Below are 25,356 nucleotides of genomic sequence, written 5' to 3' on the forward strand. Positions count from 1 at the left end.
GGTCATTCCCCCCGATGATTGCTGTTTGTCAACAGCCGATACATTGTGGTTTCAAAATGATAAATCTTGTCGTATAAAATTCGAATTGCGGGACTTCTTCGATTAAAAACAATACAAACTGTCGGGCTAACTTTAGACGTAACAACTGTATGATATTTGCAAGGCACAACTCTTACCAACTCGTGAGGCTTTATAATAAAAATGACAAAAACCTTTATTAGAAAAAAGTTAACAATAATAAAGTTAGAAGGTGTTGATTGATGGATACATCACCGTGTGTGTGTTTTTGATACATCATTAATTAAGATAGTCGGTATATAACAAAAATCGAGCTTCACACAAATGACATGGAATATAGAGAGCATATTATCGATTAAGTTATTCTTTTTAGTGATTTTTATCAAATTCATATCAGCTTCGAGGAGCCGGGGTTTCATGCATGACCCCGGAACCGAATAAAATACGCAAAATATATTTACATATATCGTGCATATAGCACTGATCTCGTGGTCCGGGGAATTTTAAACCGGAATGGTGGAAAGACTTTTCTCTAATGACCAAAGCTTCCTTAAGCGAGTTAATTTTTCAGATATACGTGTGTATTTATTTCGTCGCTAAATTTTTCTGTGGCGCTAAATCGTCGTTCCGATCGAGCTGAGGTGGTGATGGTGTTGATAAGACTGGCCGTGGCTCGTGCTCGGCGCGAAGTCCAGGTCCCGTTCTTTGATCACGTCCCGTTGCAAAATCAAATCGACCTTGTGCTCCAAACCGGGAATGAGTCGAATCATGTCTTCCACGTCGGCGTGACGTCGCAAATACAGAGATATCTGGCACATGGCGGCTATTTGACTGCATACGTACGCGGAACCGCAAAACATAAACGACCAACCGTACTCGTACGAAAACATCGGGGGATTGTCGCCCTTAGCGGGCGGCACGTGGTTCATTTCATCGTTTAGAGTACTGATATATAGTATAATCCCGAGAGCCAGTATCATTCCTGAAATTAGAAATTAATGAATTATGCAATGGAGATATGTAGGCTGAATAATGACCAGTTTTATGACGTTCGGCAGTGGAAGCTATTTGCCAATGAAGCACCGCCGCGTTCAGAGCTTCCGTGGGTTGAGCATGTTTTTATCGCGACTATCGTAGAAGTGGATTTAGCAGAGATAGATAAAGGCATATCTCGGATAAGGTGGGTCTTTCCCTCGGTTTCAGATATTTTAGAAGAAATAAACCCAAAAAGATGCAATTTCGTGAGGTTGAGCGTCAAATTTATGGGTTTTCGCGACTTCTGCCTTGACGAAAATCACAAACTCGATTGGAATGCAGGGGTCTGGACCCCGAGACCACCCCTTAACCAGCCTTCGTTATTCCACAGTGTTACCGGCACGCCGAAACCCGAGGCGCCCGTTGAAAAACCGACAGTTAATATGAATGAGAACTCAGAACGCCTGGTGCATTCCCCATGACTACATTGCTAGATTATTCCTGGTTAAAAATCAATTCCTTAAATCCAAGATTGATTTGACCCGTTCTCGCTAATCCTTCCCGCCGGAAACGAAAAAGCCGATGTATTTTTTTGTTGTCGACCGCATAGTGACATTTTGTTCAGTGAAGCGATCTTGATTCTGTGATGTTCTCCACGTTACCGAGGCAAGTGATGATGAATTTTGTGCGAGATAAAAGAAAGTAGCAATTATTATTGGTTATCTGTCAACTGAACATGATAGAGAACTTGCGTTTAGCGGGTGTCTGGTGTCAGCAATGCACATACATCAGCCTGTAGCTTCTGGTATAGTCTTCAGAAATGTCGACAGAGGAGTTTACTTACTTCTGGAATACATCGTGTTATATCTACAATTTCTACATGTTTTTTCGTTGCATCCGTGTCTATACCCCACGAAATGACGCGAATGAACGGGGTCCGTTATATACATATATGGATTTCCGACTGAAAACGGCTTTATATGGATTTAATCGAACTACAGTGGACTCCCCTCAAGTCGGATCCTATCAACTCGGATGTTTTTTCAAATATTTTATGTGAAACTATACACGAAATACATAACATCCAACTCTGATATCACTCTAAGGTCCGACGCGGCGTCTAGTGTATTTCGATTCGTTTCAGGAATCAGTAAAGGCCCTGTGGTTAGAAATAGGTTAATCCAAATGATAAGTCGTATACGTGTAGCCTTAGGGACAAGAATAGATGAGAGACATCGTCGAAAAACTGTGGTCTAGCCAAATATAGCTTCATTTTTGCATTGATAACACTCTCAAAGACCTTTGGCATAAAGCTGGATTTAATACCCGGCGAGTAAAGCGAAATGATAAGCCTCTTATTTATGTGCAGCACTCGACTTGCAGATGTAAAAAAACGCACGATAAACGGAACGAATCGTCTGTCCGAATAGTCCCGCAACAACGAAACAGGTTTCAGAACCGAACAGATTTCCCAAGCGGGCCAAATGCTAATACATCGGAATTCACGAGCGTCTGGGAGTTTGAAAGAAGTGATTTTGATAACGAGGGATAATTTTATTACCGCTAACGTTTGCAGTATCTAGTTTTATACCGCGGAGAAAACTCTTCAGCCGAATACGTCATCCGTGTCTTCTTATGCGGCCTCATCTTTCAGTAACATTATTCCAAAAAGGGGGAAGTGCATGCCCGCGGTTCCTTGCCGAGTTTTTTATTCCGCTTGTGGCAGAATCTTCTATTGAGAGTTCTCCACCCGAATGACTAGCTTCGAGTCGTGATGGACAGGGTTTTTCTTTCAGTCGTAGTTCTCTGGTTCAAACGCTTAAAACATGATAAATTATGCATCCGAAAATCCATTTAAGATATGCTCAATGGCTTTACATCAAAAGAACTAGGGGGGGGGCTAGGTACCGGTAAATAAAGTACTAAGGTTGAGTACGTGAAGCCTATATACCCGGTGGATTAACAAGATCGTTTAGGAATCTAAATGTTATAAGGATTAGGATTTTAAACTAAATACAATATTGGTTTGGGAGCCAGTGAAGGCCATGAAGAATTAGCGTGATTTGACAGAATCTGGATTTGCGAGTTGATACAACACGAACAGAATAGCTTTCCCTGTTTTTTGGCTGGTAGTTTTTCATAATCTGATTCGAGCCAGCGGAATAAAAAAGTGACCCGCACTATGACCTTGACCATATACTAACCGGAAGTGATGTAAATGACGGCTGCTACGATGGTCTTCATATCTTTTTTTAGGTATCCACAAGCGCTGACAATGAATCCAATTACTAGCAGCACTAAACTGAAACCAGGCATCGGGGCTATCGACTGGAATGCGACTGAAATGCGGAAAAATATATCATAATGTCAAATACCCATCGAAAATACACGTCTGCAGCTGGTACATTATTCATTCAACTTATGCCGCGGTAATGAAATAAGCAAGCAGATTTTCATTTTCTCTAACTGTTAATCAACGGACGAAGCAATTTTCGAAGCGTTTTCGGCAAAAAAAATATATATATAACATATTAATGTTTGTTTTAGTCTTAGCGAATATCGACATAAAGAATATAGTAGAAAAAAAGCTGTTCCCCGAATGCAATTTTAGTATAATAGTAGTAAAACGATGTAAAACTACAATAAAAACCAACGCTATATCCAAGATAACGATATCTAAAAAACAACTAGATTTCAAAACGCAATAAAACATTTATCAGCTATATTATGTTTCTTTTTTTCTATTACAAGATCAAGAACAGAACACGGAAACATAGAAAGTGTGCTTTTTACCATGAAACAACGATTTACAATTTCTACTTATTCAGCCGCCATGCAAACTTTAAACAGATATTCTGTATTACTCGAAACGACAGGCAAAAACGATATAGAAACCATTAGTGTAGACACAATACCAGAACATATTCATTTTAAGTTGCGGGATGCTAATTGCAAGAGTCTCGAAACAAGATGTAGTGAGCAATTACATATTCAGACAGATGTTCAATATAGTGGTTTGTTTACCACATGCTCCGCCCATTATAATACAACCTTTTTTAACTTCCTCGATAAATCATTGCAAATTAGAAATTACTGCAAAAGAAATTGCTACTGAAATCTAATATGTAAAATTTATTTCTTTTGTATTCATTAAAGGAAGATCTCATTAATTGATGGTTTTTTCTTACTGATCATGGTCCATAATCGAATTAGATTTAACTCAAGAATTGACTCTAAAAAGTCGCTGTATAAGAGTCGATTTTGATGAAGCACTCGCTGTCTGAAACTGATCCCTGATTTGTGAAATTAGGAACGTAAACGAATAGAGGATAGAGGATAGGATAGGTAGCAATATGTACATTTACTAAGCCTACTTGTAGCCGATAGAGAGTAGTCTGGTTGCGTCGATCCCAGAGTCGGGAGATCATCTTCGTTTTCGAAATACACTATGTTATCACACTTATAGATTGACGATGTTGTATCTAAAATACGAAAAAAGCTTTTAAAAACATTCCGGATCCAGCGTCACTCATTTGGTAGACCAAATAGTCGGCCAATAAAGACATTAAATCTTAATCTATTATTGTTTTCTGAAATCCGCCTCAACCCGTGGTGAACGCTTCTAAAAGTGTAAATAGCACCGGGTTCGCTGTTATAGCGGTGAAACGCCTGAGAATCTTTGATTGACTTTAGAGTAATCAGACTGATTATTCCAAGGATTGACCGTATGAGAATCACATTTTATACTGCGAGATGTGAATACAGGCCAGTGCCGAGCTATTTTTCAGGGGCAACTATTTCAAGAAAAGGGGCTCTTTTACACCGTGAAAAGGGGCACTTTTCTATTGAAAAAGGACAGATCTTAGATACGACCCTCATCTCAGTACCTGGATATATCTCACGAGAATGGATTACTTGAAAAACATGAACATTCTATCCAACTTGCGAAAAATCTCGATCCGAATTGCTTTACTGACTTTTTAGGTGCACTTTGAACATGATCGGCACGGACCTGGAACACGTTTTGAATATTTCGAGGTGTTTACGAAGGGCTGGTGACCCCGCTTACACTGAGTCGACCTCAGACAACAACGTCTGAGCATTCGGTACAAGTGTGCCAGGTTAGGGATAAAGATGCGAAGGAATAATTCCCAATGAATATAAACCTTTGATCTTTCGCGTACAAGTATAACGTTCATTAACTCCCTCTTCACAACAATATTCGATGCTATCTATTCTACCATAACAATATACCCATTGAGCCCGAGATCGCGTTGGAAAAGATGCAATTTTCGTCGACGGCTTTTTTGCGACTCTCCGAGGAGTAATATTCTAATGGAAATTCCTTTCACATATGGGATCAGCCGCTGTAACGTTCGGGGGAATCACGCAGCTACTGTTACGGCCATTTCCTTCTGCGATCCGGAATCCGGATGTAACATTTCTGAAGAGGCCGACACGAGTAGGAACGAAAGTGATACAGCAAACGCGGTATTGGCAATGGTGAAGAATAGTGTGATAGCGTCAGCTGTGGTATCCGAGAAAGTTGCGCGAAAGTAAAGGACGAATTTCTCGGAAAACAATGATCTCGATCAGCTTGTTGTGATCGTTTATATGTAAACAAAACTGATATTCAAGATTCCATAATAATTGACGATAGAGGATTTGTTTGTTTGATCGTTAGTACAAAACGTGAAAACAGCCATTTAGCGTCATAGGTTGTTACGTATCTAGCAAGAAAAAATATGATATACAAGAAAACAGTATATTTGGAATGTGTATCGTTTGCAAGGCCGGCCCTACACACGCCTTTACTAAAATCTGATTATTCCTTGTGCATCAACTTTGAAATAAGAGAAGAGAACGTTTCAACCACAAGATTAAGTCAAAATGTGAAAAATTGGAAAATCCATTCAGGGCAGGGAGCCGGCCAAGAACACATCGTCCTAGACGTCGATTTTCATTGGTCCATGTATATAGGTCATTCGGCAATTAACCAATGGATATCAACATCGATTTCCAAAATTAAATATTCAGCTATAGTTTACGCAAAATACGCAATATACAATACACGTACATAATAAACTAAATAGTAATTGAATTGATTGATTGATTCATTTGTTTAGTTGATTCGATTGTTTTTCTAGGGTGGTAAGTCATTCCGCCAAGCAGCGATCGAAGTGCTGATGGAATACCATACGCATATATACATAGAGAAAAGGGAATGATTCAGAGTTCATATTATATATACCTTCAACTATTTCAGCAGGAACTGAGGACAAATTTCGACCGGGCAACAACAAAATTTCCCCTGGAAAAGAAATATACATGTATAAGTATACACGAACATACCAAATCACGCTTTGACGGTACAGGTTATACATTTGAACTCCCGATGGAAGGATCAGGAAATACAACAATGCGATTATTTTTTGTGCATGAAATTCCAAGGTTTTTCACCAGGTTTTATAACTTCGTCGCTCGTCGATCTATAATAGCTGTATAGTCGAACTTCAGGGAATATCGAATTTCAAAATATGTGAGCACTAGTCCTTCTCGAAATCAAACAAAATCTACGGCAGCATTTATGTGAATTTTTCAGCGGTAGTTGGTATAGTTGTCGTCAGTTCCTAACTGGCGACAAACGACTAAAGCATCTGGCAGAAACAAGATAATGTAAGGACGTTACAAGCAACGGGTGACATGAATAGTGATAAATAACGATACATTATATCCGCGTTTCTACACGATGTTAATGTACGTCTGAATCCGACGACTCACACACATATACACTAGTTCTCCGAGTGATTCCCAGTGCCTGATGCTGTATCGCTCCATGGCCAATTGTATGCCGTACCAAAGCCACTGATAGCAGGCACATTTTCAACGAAACGGTGTTTTAAATCAATATTTCTAGAATAAATTCCACGAAATAAAATCTCAAACCTCGTACATTATACCGTAATGTCCCCGGGCAAGACACCCATCCTCATTGCCTCTCTTCGCCCAGGCGTAAACGGGTACCTGGTCTGATAGATGACTCCAGAGCACCTAGCAGCTGCTCGGATGTTACTTCTCCCCGGGGAGAGATGACTGATAAATGGTAGAGGGGTAATGATACCGATTTAATGCACCGTTGCACAGTGAAAAGGGCACTATATACAAATTGGGTTACTATAACCTGCCATTCTAAAAAACCGTTTCGATTTGCCCTTCGTGGTCACTTAGTGGGATGTTTTCTTATACATAACCTTATTCTTATCTGATTTAACCATAGACTTATGAACTATAGTTTAATTATACGCCCATGATCTTACTGCAATGAATAAGCCCGGTGCTTATGACCGCATTATAGCCACTGGAGCTTTCTCAAAAATCTCTTTTCAATTTTCGTTAGTGTCTGCGCCACTGCACGCCGTTTATCACAGAGGTAGGATTTCACAGAGCATGCGTCGTAACCGGAGCCAACCGTCGAAAATTGTCGATTGGCAGGCATAAAAATTGCAGAAGCAATATCGTTGAGTGGACGACTGAAGTCTCTCTATCTGAAAAGACTATATGTAAATGTATCTTTCCGGCGCAAATTTCAGGCGCCGTGAAAGAGGAGAATTAATGAATATGTTATATACCCGTTATAATGGACATCTGTAGAGATATTGGGTGCATTAATCATTCTCGATTCAGACTGTTTGGAAGATTTTTGAATTAACCGGAACCGAAATTTCCAATTATGTGCGTCGATTTAAACAAAAATTCTGTAAATACGACCGCCGATCACACAACTACATTTTACTTCGTAACGCATTTCACGGTGTCGGCCATTTTGGAACTATAGGTTCGAACTACAGCCCTCAACAGGTGCTCCACAGGTGCGCGGATAGGTGCTTGCAGGTGCGCGGTTTAAGGTCAAGGTGAATTCGTTTTTCTATTACGCCTACGGTCGTGAGCGACGGTGGTCAGTTGTGTGGTTCGTTATTTCTGGGCCATAGTTTCGGGGATGACATTCGATTTTCGAATAACTCCGATAATCGAAGTTTGTCCACAGGTCGGCGTTGACCCGGTCATAGGGGCGGAGCCAGCGACCACTGTTACGGGTAGCACAACCTGAGAAAAATGGCATAATCCAAGGCAAACAACTCCTCCCCAATAAAATCATTAAAATTAACTGCTTTTGGTGCAATTTCCAAACGATAAATGAAGTCCTGATGATGCTGTCTAGACAATTTACCGCATTGAAATGTAGTTTCCAGGCAATTAAGATGAAATTGCGAAGAATGGCTGAATGTGCATTATTGTTTAAAACTATCTAGTAGGTAGTACCTCGTTTTTTGTAAAAAAATGTGCCCTTTTCAACTTCGGCAAATGTCATAGAAAAATGCCATAACGACGATCCGCTAATACCTGGAAAGTGTGCCTTTACGAAATCGACGATTTCAAACCTTATTATCTGATACATGATCAAGAAATGGACTATACTTAGTTTTCAATCATGTTACTCGATTTACTGGAGACGTCGCAGCCGAGTGTAAGTTCATTATCTAGTAATTTAGGGTGATGGCTGTACATAATATATTCATGCAATAATCACTGGGAAATATGTAGATGTGTATATATATCATCATCGTGTTGATTCCTTCGTGTTGATATTTCATCATCGGCTGCTCTGAAAACTCAACCTGAATAATAGATTTCTAATCACTTTCGTTCGGTGAAGTGGGCGAGTGTTTTACTTGATTTCGATGAGGAAAAATCGTCCCAAACCTCGATCAAGTACTTGGCGCTCTAAAACGAAATCCATGTCGATCTTAAAGGTCCCACGTATTCCGGATAGATTCACGTCCATGTCTTTATCGATCGATGCATAGAAAGACGGCGAATCATTTTTGAGTCCATATCGACCCCACCTTAGATAACACGACGAAACTTTTACGTCATACCGGATGTTAATCTTATATCCGGTATCGGAAATGAGATTTACTCATTGAAAACTCGTAAAGAAAATCGATGAACGTTCATTTCAAAATCCAAAAACAACCGTAAACAATCTATAAATAGTTTTAGATATGATAATTGACATTCTTTCAAACTTATCAAGCGTAACATCAGTGACAGATACATTAAGAAGGAAGACAATTCGCCATGTATGGTTCGTAGTATTGATTTATCATTTGGTCGTCACCATGGATATCGGAGACGGGCCACCCAAAAACATTCATGCACATTCACTCTCAGGCCTTTTTTGATATAATATAATAATGATTATATAATTAATTTCATTATAATAATAGTAATAATGATATTCTATTTCATTTATAAGTTCATTATAACAATCTAAAGAATGAGGACTTTTGAATATTTTCTTTGAATACTCGTACGCTGGGAGATTCACGAATCGATTTTAGAACAGTATTCTAGAGAAGAGTTCCAGAAATCTTTACACTGAATCGTCTATAAAATGAGTTTCGTAATCCATTGACTGGGCGTCTCGATTTTGAATGTGATGGCCGAACTTTCAGTAATCTGAGTGGGCTGTATAGACGGTTTTGAATCAGTTTCATCGTACAATTTCTCTGTTGGATGTCCTTTCGGAATGGAAACGCTTTTGACGGTGTTGTTGTAAGAAAATAAATTAGTTTCATTTCACTGTCTCCCTCGCAGCCAGCCGCCGCGCGCGCGTTTTGATATCTTCCCTCGATCCATCTACAAAAATGCCGCGCATTAAAGCTGCGCGCCCATCATCAAACAGACGATTATACATAAAACCAATTTGGGAACGCTATCCACGTGTACGTCGTTATTATTATTAGTGGATTGTACCATCAGAACAGAAATAATTACTATTCGGGCCCTGGGCTTAATGGCTGCTTTATTGGATATGATTAGAAAACAAATGCGATCCGACAGCTAGCTGGGGTGATTAACACAGCAACAAAGCAACGAACATGGGCGGCATAAATGTCGAGATAGAAATCACCTCTGATACCGGCTGTAACTGGCAGATACAGCGTTTATTGCGGTCCGATCAGCGTTAAATACGTCAACGCGACGATAATGTAGCGTTTTGTTAATTTCATATCATGATTTCCGTGGCGTGGATGCGAATGAGGTGGCCTTAAGCTTCCGCTGTTGGTCGCATTTATATACGGCAGGTATGAATTCGCGCGGCAAACCCAATCTGATCGACGAAGATTGCGATGAACTCTTCTCATATATGGATGCGTTGATATCTATACATATTCGACGGGGGATGGCGAGTTAAAAGTATAGGTATTTATACCTTCAGGCTTTTTTCTCCGTAAGACGCTGAAGCTTACTGGCGGGATATCATAACGAAAAAATATCGAGTAGTATTGATATTTACATTTTATCATCACGAGACATTGATATTCATAAATGCAATGAATGCTTTTCTCTAAGTCCCCGGGGGCCATTCGATACGACTGTCGGAATCTCACTTCAAAATGGACTCAAAGCCGAAGAGATATGTATATATATCAGATCCCTGTGTTCATTTAGATGTTATTAGCAAAGAACCCCCCTAAGGACGTTTTAATGTAGCCTACCTATTGAACCACGCTATAGCAGACAGTGAAAGTACAGTTACTAAGTTGATATTCGGTCGACCGTGATTACAAATGATATCACTTTTAAAGAACAGCGCGCGCATCGGCGTCACGCAGAGCGTCCGAACTTTTGCGGTCAAAAGATCTCAAGAACTTTCTCTCATCGACACGAAGTCGATACTTAAACATACGCACGGCCAGCATCTTTCATTTGGTACCAACAAATTGATAATGGATCGCGCACAGATCGAAAAAAGATGGCCTCTTAAATTGTTGGGCTTGTATCATGGGACAGAAATTCGCACATGGTAACATCGTATTTCAGACACTGAAAACGGCAAGCGCTTTCGCGACGGAGTCGAGTGTCGGTTAAATTGACATTTCATCTCGTCTAAAGCGTTGAGCGTCCATCAGGTAATGTCATCATCATTATGATCATATATCAGTAACAACATCAGTAGCTGGAGTTCGAGCCGTCGGTAATTACTTATGTCACGGCAGGGAAATAGCATTTGACGCGAATGCGCGCTTCCAACAGAAATAGCTCGGAAAAAAATTGACTAGTCGGAAATATTGTAATTCAGCGCTATACCCCGAGCCGTTGTCCTACGCGGATTCGATCGGACTTATGAAGGGTATTCGCTGGTCACTGCTGCGTTTTCCATCAGTTTTCGCGAGTAATTTTGCGAAGCGCCGTCGGGGATTTCGGAGCAATCACCATACAATCTCTCAAAAACACAATCGTACACAATATATACAGCGGACTATTCGACGGCGCGCAAACGTCGTCGGTATTAGAACTGTGGATATGTTAGCGTTTAATGAAGGCTATGAAAACAGACTCGTCGTTGTGCGAGTAAAACCCTTACCCGACCATTATCGCCAATCCATAAAACAATAAAACAAAACGGAATAACGAGCTTTTATAGAAGAATCTACCATTATCAAAAATCATCGTTGTACGATACGATATACATGTATAGACAGTATATCAGCTTCAATACACTTTTTTATAACCGACTCGTTGGCACTCGTTGGCATTGGTACTAAAAGCAAATGCGAAAGGTTTGGTTTGCCATTAATGGAACAGAGGCCAATGAAGAAATGTTATGAAATTGCAGTTTGGTTTAGTTAATTAGTTAAGTTCGTATCTCATAATGCATATTGTCATATACTGAGAGTATGAGTAACTTGGGAGATTCAGTAGTGGATTAGTAATATACATTACTGATTTAGTAGTGGATTGGTATTATGCAATATTGATTTAGTAGTTTAGTTAATAGTTAATTTAGAAGAAAATGTGTTGCGCCAGAATTCGAACCCAGAACCTAACATTTAACGGTATGGTAAAATATCTACCCGTGGTCATCTTGGTCCAATTTCCAAGTTCCAGTTCTACTGAGAATAGTGGGTCGATCTTGATGAAATTTGGCTACAATATTAGTATGGAAGTCTACAGTGCAAAGAATTGGCGCCACCTAACGGCAGAACTAGGCACACAAACTCTGTTTTTCAGTGACTTGACCTTGAAGATGACCTCATAACTGTGGAACGGGGTCGAAATTCAGAAAGTTTTTTTGACAAAATTTATTCATTGGCCCTAGATACAACATGTAATGGGATCTAACGCAAGGCAATTTCGGGGTTCGGGCCCCAGAGAATCGTTGTCGCCGGTGGCTTGTCAGATAATCTGACAATCTGTAAATCTCATACTTTGAATATAGATCCAAAATACCGGTTTGTAGATTTCAAATTGTTTCTTTTGCAGTCAGTAATTCGGGCCTTAAGTCAAACTCCCTACAGAATATAATATTACATGTCGGCGGCATAATCTGTTAGTAAATCATCCGACAATTAATTGAAGATCTCTCCCGCAGACCGACGGGAGGCCTAAACCCTAATTTTTTATCGGCGGTATTTTACATAAGATGTTCACATAAAACCCAATATCGCTGTGTATTAATATTCTAGTAATACCATCCAACGCCTGCGGGCCGGGAACGTGATTTGCATATTTTATCTGCATCCGTCGCCGACTGCGGGCATTCGTATGAAATATCTCTTCGTTTTCATTCCTTCGTCGTCTCCTTTCCCGTATATAATTCAAAATACGTCGTATATGATTCAAATATTTCCATATTCAATAACACGATGTATGCGTTTTTGACATCCGCATATTGTTCATATACATACATTATTACATTCCAAGGAGTAAAACATGGATCGATAAGTTTTCGGAACAGACCGAAAGCAGTCCACGGCGTCAGATAAATTTCAATTCTCACCGTTTAAAAGAATATATTAACGAATCAAATGTGAATTTATCTTGGGCGGTGAAGGTGTGAACTCGGCATCATCCCAGGCGACAATTTATCATCACAGTTTCGCAAGTGTCTGATATAGTTTATATTTCTCGACAGTTTACGACAAATTCATGAATAATTCATACGGAGACGTCGCTTAAAAGTGTTAAATAAAATAAAATATGCCATCGTGGAATAAAATGAACATGCACGATACAGATGGGGTGACGCTACTTAGTCAATCGACAGAATTTTCTGCGGGTGTTGCTTAAGCGCAGTCTATAAAGGGTTGCGTTTTCGCATGACGATACAATGGTCAAACGCGTCATGGCTTTTAGTGTTGCTGTGCTTGGTAAAATTCAAATTACCAAATATTTACGAAGCGCTGGGACATATCATCTGGTGCAAGGTGTTTTCCTGAAGATGGGAAGAGGCCAGCCCCTTGTGAGCGTCGTTAGCCCCCTTGTCATCGTTAGACACTGGATTAATAGATCATCGTTTTTTGCGACAGCGCCACGGCGCTGGGGCATATTAAGATGACCAAACCGCCTGGTGTCTTCCAATACCACCGCCTAGTGGGCTCAATGCAAGTGCAAATATACTTTATTAATACTTATTCAAATATACTTTATAATTTCTTTATTCAATACTCTTGAACTATAAATACATCGGATTTTCACAATTAACGGGTCTACTGAGGTCTACTCTTGTAATTAACAAATTATTCGAAAGCAAGAGATCTTGCATTTGAGTTCATTCATTTTGAGGAGGTTTTTCATAATGTATGATTATGTAATACGACTACCGCGGTGCTTCTTTTCAAAATAAACAACATGTTTCGTTTACTATTTTCATACTTCCGATTTTTTAATCTTCATTAATTTATTCATTCTTAACGACTTCTACCTCCATAATCGGAAGTATTATTTCCTTAGAGGCGTTTAATCTTAATCTTTAATGACTTGCAAAAACCACCTGTCGCAGTATATTTCCTTGTACAGAGCACCTAAAACTCTGATACGAGCCCCTGCGCTCACTACTCGTGGATGCAGTCAATTGCTATAAAGAAGTTTCCAGTTTCTAGGCGCCTTTTTGTGGCGGTCCCTCGAGGTCCCCATTGTTGCGGTGATTTGCGCTCATTCTTAAAACATAAGTTTAGATTGAATATCATATAGCTCTGCAGCCCCTTGCTCGATGCTGCATTTCATTTCCTTTAAAATAGTGTATAAATTGATTTCGTTGAGCAAGGGACTGCAGAACTATATGATATTCAATCTAAACTTATATATGTTTTAAAAATGAGCGCAAATTATGCAACAATGGGACCTCGAGGGACCGCCACAAAATGGCGCCTAGAAACTGGAAACTTCTTTATTGAAGATCACTAGCAGCTGGTCTATAAATGTTGTGTCAAATTTTACCCTCCGTCCCGTTTTACCCGCATGTTTCACGTATGTATTTCCGATTAACTTAACAAAATCGATACTTACTGTCGTAGGTACAAATTCTCCAGAAACCGAAATGTCTAAAAACGGCCACGGTGTGATTTCTGTCCGTAGTTAACTCTTTAGTCTTCAGCCAGTAATCCGTGGCGAACGATAACGACAGCATCACCGCAGATAGAGCTCCTAAACTCAATGAAATTATGCCCAACATCCGCGCTGTACAATGCATCTTGCCGAGCTGATTAACCGACTCTGAAGTAAAGATACGTATACACATTTAGAGCCGGCGAGTAAATTCAATTTTGAATTCAGGACACATTTGTGGAATGATTTGCGCACATAATTAAAAGTCTCTGTCAGAGAATTAACGCAATTCCAATTAGTTTCGCTTTCGTTATTAGTTTTGTTTAGCTCCACCACGTTTGTGACCAGTTCATGTTCAAGGTCAAATTGTCAATAGTTAGATCGTAACAAACATGCAAAATTAACATGAAATAACGTATCACACAAGATCGGCTTCCCTCAAATAATCTAAAAAGGAAATAACAAGTTTCTGTGTGTGATAAAATCTAGGTTATTTCAATTCAATCAATGATTTATTCAACACGATTTTTAGTGAAGACATAAATTAAGAAAATTAAGAAAAGTTGTACGTAATACTTAAGAAATTAAACGCTCCTCTAAAAATTTTAATTTAAAGTTAAAAAAAGAACTAGGTAAAAATAAGTACCATGCCTCTCTTGTCACTTTTGAAAAACCAGTGTTTTGAGAAACACAGAATCAATTTTGAATGGCCGTATCTAGCACCATGGACTCCAAAAATGCTAGCCTTCTATTGTTCGTTAGCACGGACTAGATTAGAGCCCATGGTTTCAGATACAGTTCAAGTTAGAGCGAACCAACTAGCGATATGGTGGACGTGGCTCCTCTAGAACTGACGTGTGAACTCTAAACGCCCCGGTTTCCCCCATGGTCTCGTTGCACCTTATCGATCCGTCATCGGCTTATGTGCCTCGTCTAGTTGACGACATTTGCCTGATGAGATTATGCGACATATTTATAAAAGGAAAACCAGATAGACGCATGCAAAAGACTCCTGGCGACTCGGGGTCGCCGGCGAGGGCTTAGAACAATACCGGATCACCGATGATACATGTACCGAATAAGGGCTAGTTCCGGGCAAGTCGAGAGATGCGATTGTACAAATCCTACCCTAACGGAAGAAAGTTAGACCGGAAGTGACGTGTAAACGCCGAGCTCATCAATATTTTCGAGCTATCCCTTTTTGTTTCTAATCTCCCTGGCAATTCCCGACGAGAAAATAATCTATTGCAGTACAGCGCGAGTATAATACACCCGCTTCGAAGTGGTTTAATTGAAATCCTGGCGGCCGTATGATAAACGAGACAAATTAAAACCGAACAAATCTAGACAGAAACAGGAAACAATTATCGCATTGACATCACATTGCGTGATAGATTGAAGACCGGTTACGTGTCTGGGTTCGACGCGACAGTACAAATGAAGCAATATTTAAAGGCTAATAGGTCAGTTTTGGCTTACTGAAAAAGTAAGGCGAATTTATCCTGTCGAATCAGATTTGATTTTCATAATCGCAATTTGAAGTGGGAGCGTGGACAATAGCTGCGAAGTACGGTACTCCATAAGCGTCGTATCTAGTTTGAACGCGGCTATAAAGCGACTCACATCGATGGGGGTGTTTTCTTAAATGTACTGTTCTGTCCACATTCTTCTATTGTCCTTTTGTAGAAATTTCGTCTGTTAAACTCCACATTCAGTGAGATGGTAGTGCGCTGTGGGAAATCCCTCTGCGTGAAATCTTAAACCGAAATTGTTAAAAATCAGATGTCATGAAGTATATATATACTTGAAAAATGCAATAATGGGGCCCTCGAGGGCCACAACACGACGCCGAGCAGGGCAACTTCTTTATTCCCAATGAAATAGCGAGAAAGCACAAAGAAACATAATTTGAACAGTTTACCCTGGGATCTGTGAAACCCTGGTCAATTCTATCCTACAGTTTCTACGGGAAGTCTGCTGTTCCACGGTGAGAGTTAGTTTCGATTTGCTTCTTTACGTCTTCGGTTTCCAAAAATGATGAACCCATCGCTCATCTAGTTTTAATGATTCGCAATGGACTATCAGACTACAGAAGTCAGAAGTCACTTATGTTTTTTGAACAATGATTATTTATATGGCGTATCAAGATGTGAAACATTCGATAATCAATTTAAGATCTTTGGACTAAATTAGCAAATCTTATACCCGTTTCTTCTTAGATTTTGTATTTTTACCCATTTTGACTTTGAGCCAAATAATGTATTTACAGTTGTACATATATATTGATACATATCTATTTGCTTGTTTAGTTATCACGGTCACATGTATATCATATATGAACATGAAAGGAAGAATTAGATATAGAACCGGCCAGCACTAATTTAGACTTATAAGTCACTTCATACGAAATGATTACATATTACAATGAATACAAAATAAGAATTTCCGCAGAATTAATTGTTACAAATTTGTATTTGAAAGTGAATTTCTTTTTCTTATATTATGCGTTTATTCCTAACGGTGTCGATATGCGACATTTCACTTAAGATTCAGGTCAGATTATGTAATTAAGCACTGATATAATATTTGATCTTGTCGTCCGATGATTGATGGTGATGAGGTATGAAGGTATATGAGTTTCGACGCACGTATGCGCATGCCAGCAGAAAATCGACGAATATCTCCGCTTACCGCGTCCAAAAAACCGATAGACATAATCAACCAATCTCGATAACAAGGTAAAAAAGCATCTTGCAGTGAAGATGAAGCAATATTGCATCCAGGATGGTTACATTTCAGCTTTGACACTATATGAATTGGGATTATTGATGAGGAACGCGCACCACGCTCAAAAGGAACGACACACTCATATCTCAAGACAGGTTTAGGTGGAAATAAATCCATAATCATTCACATAAAACCGACGGTGCTGATATGTATATATTACTGACTTAGGGCCAGTGGTAACTAACTTATTTTAGAATAAACATAACTTATTAATTTGAATATTGAATAAAAGCCTTTTCGTAATAAAATCATCGTTTATAGGAATCTTTGCGTTTTCAACTTATAGATTTACGTACAATATATAGGCATCAAGCGAATAATGATTGTAAAAGACCAAACAACAAACTGCGTTACCTCATGCGCGATCTAACTCCAGATTCTCCTATAAACGCAAAGCGCACGCCAAAACCTATTTGTCTGCTGTACACTTGTTGAATTCGGATATATTCCCATCAGTAACAGTATCGCATGCATTTGAATTCTCCAAGAGAAAAGCTGAGAACGAAGCGTGTTTCAGGCGAAATTGTCACCGGCTTTGGAATGTATATATTCGTGTCTTCTACAGACATCGCGATTGAAACAATATTGACACGTCCCGTATGAGCGATGAGCGCGGGTCCGTAGCGCGCGAGCCGTTCGATCAGTCTCCGGTTACAGGACTGCCGCGCGATTCGTCTTCAGTTTTCTTTTCCCGGCGGAGTCATCAGCGAGTCACGTGATTACTTACGACAGCCAATCAGCACCGCGGTCGGGGTAGGCCGTTTAATTATGAAAGGTCGGGTAATAGAGCTCGCGCGGAGTTAATCGAAAATTAATGACGCGAACGTGTTCCGTAGGGTTAAGAAGTTTGGGATCGGTGGAGCGGCTAATTGCAATTTAGGATCTGAGTTCACGAGGTGCCGTGGACGATCGAACAGTTTTTATTTCGCCGGATCGGCAAATAATATGTACAAAGAACTTCTAAAGACCTATGAATACGAAGTGTACATAACACTTTTTTACGTACGCACGCAAGCGCGCGCGCGCGCGCGCGCACGCACGCACGCACGCACGCACGCACGCACGCACGCACACACACACACACACACATACATACATACATACGAATACGTACGTACATACATACATTCATACGAATGCGTACGTATCTATGCACGCGCGCATGCACGACAGAATTTTACTCTGTTGCCACCTGTTGATCGATCGTCGAACTAAATTCTCAACGACTGTACTACAACGCCCGAACGCTTCCATGGATTTCGTTTGAGGACTGTAGAATCCATGGTTTTAGGGATCTCGACAGGCTGTGAAAAACGTCTTATCTAATAAATCAATTCACATATTATGTTTTGGATAGGAAATCTAACCAGAATCACATGTATGTAAAATTTCTGTTTATAGGCGCGCAGGCGGTAGCACCGTATAGTAGGCACGTGTAAGCGTCGCGAAAAAATCGTGCCTTCTTTTCATTTCTACATTTTATTTGTCCCTATCAACCCCAAAAGTAGAAAAGGACACATCTATTTTACAAGACGAGGCAGATAATTCTTTACATTCACTCGTCCAACAATTCCGAACTAAGGGCACTGCTTTGAAATCGCACCAGAAGGCAGTACATTTTCAAAAGTTTTTGGGGGACAACCCCAAAACCCCTAGGGATTATGCCCTTTTTAATTAGTTCTTGTGCTACTCTTTCAGAGGCGTAGCAACCAATTTATTGATGGTCCGGCGGATTATTTACCGAGCGCCGTATACGCGAGTAGTACAAAGACTAATTGCGGGGTCTTGACAATTTGTAAATTTTAACTCCAATTTAGGGCCATTTCATGCATTCTGAGCCATGTTAAATACTTCTGATTTTCGCCATTTTCTGAAGTTCGAAAATTGAAAATTACATCGTTAAATCTCCAATCATTTTCAATCAATAAACTCCCACATGGACAACCCATAATTTTTTTAACAACGTGTTAGAAAAACTTCGGTACGGCGTGCGCCGTACAATCGTACCTGTTGCTATTCCCCTGTCTCTGCAGTGGTCCCTGAATTTGGCGTGTTTGAATAGGCAATATTAAGAATAAATTGCTGTAGTTTATTTTACATACAGTTGACATACGAATACATTGTATCTATTCTTTTAAACCTGAGGTGACATAATATTTTGATACACGTATCCAGGGATGAACGAATCATACAACCATGGAACGAATAACTGGCTACGATGATGACGCTTTAGTTACGTGACGCGACAAATCCTTACTCGGCTGTTCCCAGCATTGCAACTCGATTTGTGAAGGCTGCATACACACCGCGCGGCGTCTCCTTCCGTTCTCATTCGACCCTGGATACGCGTTCGTATCGAGATATATATATACACATACATATTCGCGATCCGTTCGAAAGTTTGACAGGTAGGTCGATATATTGTCATAACCTATCGAAAAATAATTTGCTAGTAGAATGTTATGAAGAATGTAGCGCTTACACGTGGTTTAAGAGGTTTCTATCGGTTCTAAGGGGATGATAGGGGCGTGTCCGTTGTAATGCATGGCGCCATCTCATCATTTTAAAAGAAGATTTTCATTTACGATTCAAATATCCTCTGGGAGTGTAGGATTATACATGATAGGCTACAATTCTCAGTCCGTATTCTTTCTATCGGGAGGTTCGTGAAAAAAAGGCGTTTAAAATGGCAATATTGTTTGTATGACGGGTGTTTGCTACTTATTGTTGGTATTTGATGCACTAACTATACTTGTCATACTCGTTTCCAATACGTCCATTGTATCTTCTGAAAGGCAACCAGATGTGACCAGGAAAAATGCATATACCGTATTACAGCCAATGCATTTTTCCTGGTAACATTCATCTCAACAATCAACATTCTTTTGCCAAGCCAAAAGCGAAAATCTAGAGCAACTGAACTAAATACGGTAAACCTTACTTAAGTCGGATATCAGCGGAAAGTTGGATAGTCGCTTATATAGTAGGATGAATCCCGATTTTTACTTCTTTCTTGCGAAGAAATTTGATATATTCCAAAGTTTGATTTTTTAAGTCGGAAACTCGTCTATCTCGTAGGTTATTTTCTTAGTTACAATCCTTCCTCGAAAGCCGGAAGGCTATTGCAGTTTCCATTGCAGTTTCATTTCTTCCCTGTTCTGTTCCGACCCCAGTTTCTGGCTTAAAATCGACGATGCATGTCAACAGTCGTTATTTTAAATGTGATACAGTGTTTTAGAATAGAAAAATCAACCCGAAATATTTCGGCGTTTTTGAATCATTTCTTGTCAGATATTTATTCAATTCAGACAGAAATTATTTCTCAAGTCGTAGTTTTCGGAACAAGGCCGGAAATCCGACTTAATCAAAGTCTGCGGAGGATTTTACTTGGTCCTAAAAATCCCACTTTCTGACGCAAGATTTACTGTTGAAATCGTCGATATCAGTCGGGATTGTATGGAATTTATGAAAAGATATTCCTGGGGATGTACATCGTACGTATGGAAATAGCTCTAGGTGAATATTGATAATACAGAATACATTATTACGGGAAAATTATCACGCATTTATAAATAATTTACTAGACTGTCGTAATGCATTGCGTGTATTGTTTTCGCTGCTCACAAGCGGGTGACCATTGACGAGAGACGAAATTCGTCAATTTCTAAGGTGAAGTTAATTTGACGAATTGACGAAATCGTATTTTGGGTTTTTTGAGGCATCACGGCTCCCGCGGGGCTTGTAGGATGGAAAATTTGCGATTTAAATGTATGACGCTCGGGCGGCGGTGATGGCTAGTAATTCCTATCCAAAAGTTACGACAAAATCAATCATACAAGATTAGATACAAAGGCGCGCAGTGACTTCTATTTCGCTGCAAAATCAAATTATGTTACATTGTATCATCTAGTCCTACGGGCGCTATGACCTAGTCAGTCGGGCCATCTTTTCAAAAATTGTTTATCGGTCACTCATAGCCATTCAAATGCTTGCGAATAATTTCATTTCGTCAAACCGTCTCAACAACGAAACTCCGAATCGATTCTCGTGCTATTCCAACCGCATTCCACAGAATACGTTTCTTCGTTTCATTTTACATGGCAGCATTGCGGAGGGGATATAATCGATATTTTAGAACGAAGTAGTCGGTTAATTAATCAAGCAGTTGTAGAACCGATAGAAACGAAGGCCATGCTTTGGTACATAATCAAGTAGATATTCAATAAACACTCTGCAAAGCGTGGTCTATGTGTGTAGTAACAAAAATGTTGATTAGAACTTCATATACAACTCGATCACTCTCGTGTACAATGAAATGTTTGTTAATTATCCAGGGCAAATATCTGGGTTACGTTTCCTTATGCGATCATCATATTGATCTTTCGTTCTTTTTTTCTCAGGTTTTTTTAGGACGCTCTCCAACAGTTGAAAATGCAGGACAACAAACAATATCCGCCTCAACAATACCCACCTCAACAGGGCCAGCCAGCAGTTCAGTACACTGCACCACCGCCGGGGTACCAACCGGGTCAACCAGGAGCTCAGCCCCCGGTTTACATAGCAACCACGTACCAGCCGACTCAGTTACTCAACCCAGGGTTCAAAGCCAAACGTGAATTAGGATGTGGTATCACATTAACTGTATTCGGCTGTCTATATTTGATCAATGGTTTCGTAGAAATGTCGAAGGGCAGATCGAAATTCTACCAAGGATTTTGGGGTGGAGCCCTTTTCCTCGTCACTGGAGTTATGGGCATTATGGCCGGCAAAACCCGCAAAAATGGATATATGATTGCGTCGATAGTATTGTGCGTGATATCTGCAATCTTAAGTTTTGTTTGTTTCGCCATTCTGCTTTTTGCTGCCGTGGTTCTCATGAATGGCGGCCATTTGTTTGCTATGTTTGGTATTTTGACCATCATAAACGCCATTGTTGCGTTGGTAGTTTTCATCATCGCCATTGTTCAGGCCGCTACTTGCTGTAAATGTTGTTACGGACCGGAAGCCCAACAAGCCGCTCCTGTTTCGAATGCTGCTGTCTAGTTTCTACGTCTTTGAGATTATTGCAGTGCAGGCCTGAAACACGTATATAGAAACATAGCCTACATAGTAATATCAACCATCTTATAAACCGCTTTCCATATCATCACGCCCCGATCGAGAAGAGTATTCTAAAAGAAAGCGAACTTCAAGGGAAAACGAACTGAAAAATGCATTTTAACGACAATTCTAACTTTTCACGATAACACTTCAGTGTAAAAGGGCATTAATCGACGATGAACACAGACAGTTTGCTATTGTTGGATTTAAACAGGGTTAAAGATACGTATCGTTAAACGTCGGCAAGAACTCTTTTCGCGAGACTGTGAGGTGACAAAAAGCCAGTTGGGGATTAAAAGGTCACAGAAGACCTATATATATACATACATATATACGTACATACATCGAGAGAATATCGGTTCACCGCCATAGTAGCCATCCCATCCCATTCAGGGCGATTTTGAACCTTGCTTGCTGATGCTCCATCGCAGGTGTCTGGTTCGATAAACCCGTATATTGAGAGACTCATAATATGCATATTCGGGTACGATAAAATCACCAAAGAGTCTAAAACGTTTTAGAATCCATAATCAAATCAAACATATAAAGGGTTTACTTATACTTATGATTTTTTATGACACATTTTATGCGACGACGACGGCCTATCGTGAATGTATTGTACGCACGCGCGCTTATTGTAGAGGCTGGCAGGATTCGATCGCGGAGGGTGTACAGCTCTTTACACGCTTTTTAATCAGTCATCATCATTATCACCACCACGAGAAACATCAGGAATAGATCTTATGATTGGAATGTACTGCGGTATTGCATTCCATGATGTCGACCTTTCCTCGACACGACGATGCCAACCGATTCAAATGGGAATTAATCAAACGCGAGAAACGTTATTTGCTAACCGACATCATAGTATAGTAACGAGCAACTACCATAATGATGGAATGACATTATATAATATGTATATATAAATGTATATCTTACTCACAATGATTATGAAAAAATCGTTACATATAAACGTTTTGCTGAATGTATATTTACGTTATTCGTATGAAATCAAATACGATATACACATATTTTAGATGATATAAAACTCCTCAACTCCGCTTTCTTTCCTTTTGTTTCGAAAAATAGTATGAATTTATTCTCGATTTTCTAAGCACGTGATGTATAGTCCGTAGCAGGCGCGTGCCGGGGGGGGGGGGGGTTGGTGGTGTCGGGGGTGGCGAACGTACCCTTTAAAAGTGCCCCTTTAAAAGGGTCAAGATTTTTCGAAATTTGGAAAATGATAAGTGATCCATTCTCAAATGTTTCGTGTCACTGTTAAAAAATCATGTTTAAGATCTATCCGTCTTCAATAGGAAAGTGCCCCTTTTCACGGTGAAAAAGTGCCCTTTTTCTAACTGCCCCTCAAAAAAGCTCGGCATGGGCCTGAATATATCCAATGCACTTAATATGTTATATCCAACAAACATATATGTGCGAAGTTGATGTCTATTGATTTGTAATATAATCATCATCATTATTTTCTATTATTGATTGTGCCGTCGATTTATTACGTTACCATGGTTTCCAAACGATATGTGTTCTTTGTATTCATTCAATGAATGGTGCTATTCCAGATCGATGGCACCTACTGCTATGATTTTCTATCGTAGCAGCAAAATCTAATAGGGTAAAAGTATTTTCTATGATATTATTTTGAATATTTTTGGTGCTATACTGTTTATAACGCACCACGCAACTGAATACCTGATAAATACGTGATCCGACTCGATCCGTCGCGCGTTTATACGTCCCCTGTAGTCATCCTCCCCCGGCAGGGATTCGAACCTGATGGCATCGCGTACCATGTCGCGTCGCGTACCGCAGAGTTTGCCGATGTCAACAGGTTCGAATCCCTGCCGAGCGAGGATGCTTCGCGCGCGATTATGACCACTCTTTCGAGGCGCCATTTGAGACGATTTGGTCAAAAGTTCACCCGTTGTCGATCGATTTAGATTCGATTTTTCATTATGGACCGCAGTATGAACGAATCTAGAATCTAACATGCCAACAATTGTTTCATAAACGATTAGCCTACTTGACGAGCGATTTCTCGTAGTCAATCGAAAATTGTCTTTACTGCAGGTATCGGGCATTAAAATTCTTGTAATTCTTGAAGTATTGGGCATTTAAAACGACTTCGTAAACATCTTTTGCCTGATTTTTTTTCCGTAGGCATATAAAGAAGGGATATATTCGACAATCAAACTTCATCTAGTTGAAAATAAATTCTATATAAAACTAACGAGTTCCTGGTATGATGAGATACCCTTGTAGAAATCAATCCATAAGACACACGACTCACGGTTACGTGGCGGTTGCCTTTTTGAATCTTTGAAATTTTCAAGCTGTCCGGTTTTCGTAGTTGTCTGTATTTTCTGACTGTCAAACTGTCAAGTATTGACACATTTTATATCCTACAGTACTTTGTTAGAAACATGAAATGTAGCCTAATATATAATTTGATATAGGTGAATGTCAATGGAATATAGATGTATTTTGTGAAATGAACTGTTAAGAATATATATATAGATTAAGGATAACTGTTTAAATCTATAAAGTTAATATGTGCTACTATATATCTATAAAAAACGTCTGTATATTTTTGCATGCATCTTATAGAAAATGAGAATTAATATTTTTTTTGCTTGCTTCTGAACTCGGCAGATGTACAGGTAGGCTACTCGCTGTGAGCAGTAGCGGAAAGTTCCGAGGCAACTTATTGGCTTACCGATGGAATTCGTTGCCATGGAAACAATAGGATCGAGGTGCGACCTTGAAAGGTTGGAATTAAAAATAATCCCATCCCATGTTCAGTGAGGAAAAGCCGTATTTTTTTCGACAATTGCTTTACGTAAATGGAAAAAAATAAAAATATTGACGAAGTCAAATGAGTTGTTTTTACGTCTGTTGGGCTGTAATGAAGTCTTCTGCTTTATGTTTCAAACGAAATAAAGATTTTTATCGGTTGATTGCAGATGGTAAAATACAATACATGACGTACTTTACGCGGTATGTATGTACCGAAAAACATAGATTTTGCTTAATGGGCGAATTTAGATTTAATATACGGCACCAACT

At 39.6% G+C, this 25,356-nt stretch overlaps 2 protein-coding genes across 3 annotated transcripts; one reads left to right on the top strand and one right to left on the bottom strand.

The window, feature by feature from the left end:
* Window positions 1-632: 632 nt before the first annotated feature.
* On the bottom strand, window positions 633-14,533 carry LOC141903496 (voltage-dependent calcium channel gamma-7 subunit-like). Its single transcript, XM_074791618.1, has 3 exons — window positions 14,350-14,533; window positions 3,198-3,332; window positions 633-1,000 (listed from the first exon to the last, which is right to left on the bottom strand). The coding sequence occupies exons 1-3, from the start codon at window positions 14,531-14,533 to the stop codon at window positions 633-635; spliced, it is 687 nt and encodes a 228-aa protein (XP_074647719.1).
* Window positions 14,534-19,458: 4,925 nt separating this feature from the next.
* Window positions 19,459-25,155, top strand: LOC141904609 (uncharacterized). 2 transcript variants are annotated; one of them, XM_074793222.1, is made up of 2 exons: window positions 19,459-19,583; window positions 21,576-25,155. In XM_074793222.1, the coding sequence occupies exon 2, from the start codon at window positions 21,607-21,609 to the stop codon at window positions 22,216-22,218; it is 612 nt and encodes a 203-aa protein (XP_074649323.1). In that variant the 5' UTR covers window positions 19,459-19,583; window positions 21,576-21,606; the 3' UTR covers window positions 22,219-25,155. The 2 variants fall into 2 exon arrangements, with proteins under 2 accessions (XP_074649323.1, XP_074649324.1); XM_074793223.1 differs by lacking the exon at window positions 19,459-19,583 and adding an exon at window positions 21,356-21,374.
* Window positions 25,156-25,356: the final 201 nt, after the last annotated feature.

This window comes from Tubulanus polymorphus, chromosome 4 (assembly GCF_964204645.1).
Source record: "Tubulanus polymorphus chromosome 4, tnTubPoly1.2, whole genome shotgun sequence".
In the NCBI taxonomy this organism is placed as follows: domain Eukaryota; kingdom Metazoa; phylum Nemertea; class Palaeonemertea; order Tubulaniformes; family Tubulanidae; genus Tubulanus; species Tubulanus polymorphus.

Excerpts from the sequence above, each read along its gene's own strand:
- LOC141903496 (XM_074791618.1), bottom strand. The coding sequence starts at position 14,533 with ATGCATTGTACAGCGCGGATGTTGGGCATAATTTCATTGAGTTTAGGA. Across the intron at positions 3,333-14,349 it reads GAGAATTTGTACCTACGACA|TCGCATTCCAGTCGATAGCC; the intron begins GTAAGTATCGAT and ends TCCGCATTTCAG. Across the intron at positions 1,001-3,197 it reads CGTCATTTACATCACTTCCG|GAATGATACTGGCTCTCGGG; the intron begins GTTAGTATATGG and ends TTCTAATTTCAG.
- LOC141904609 (XM_074793222.1), top strand. The coding sequence starts at position 21,607 with ATGCAGGACAACAAACAATATCCGCCTCAACAATACCCACCTCAACAG.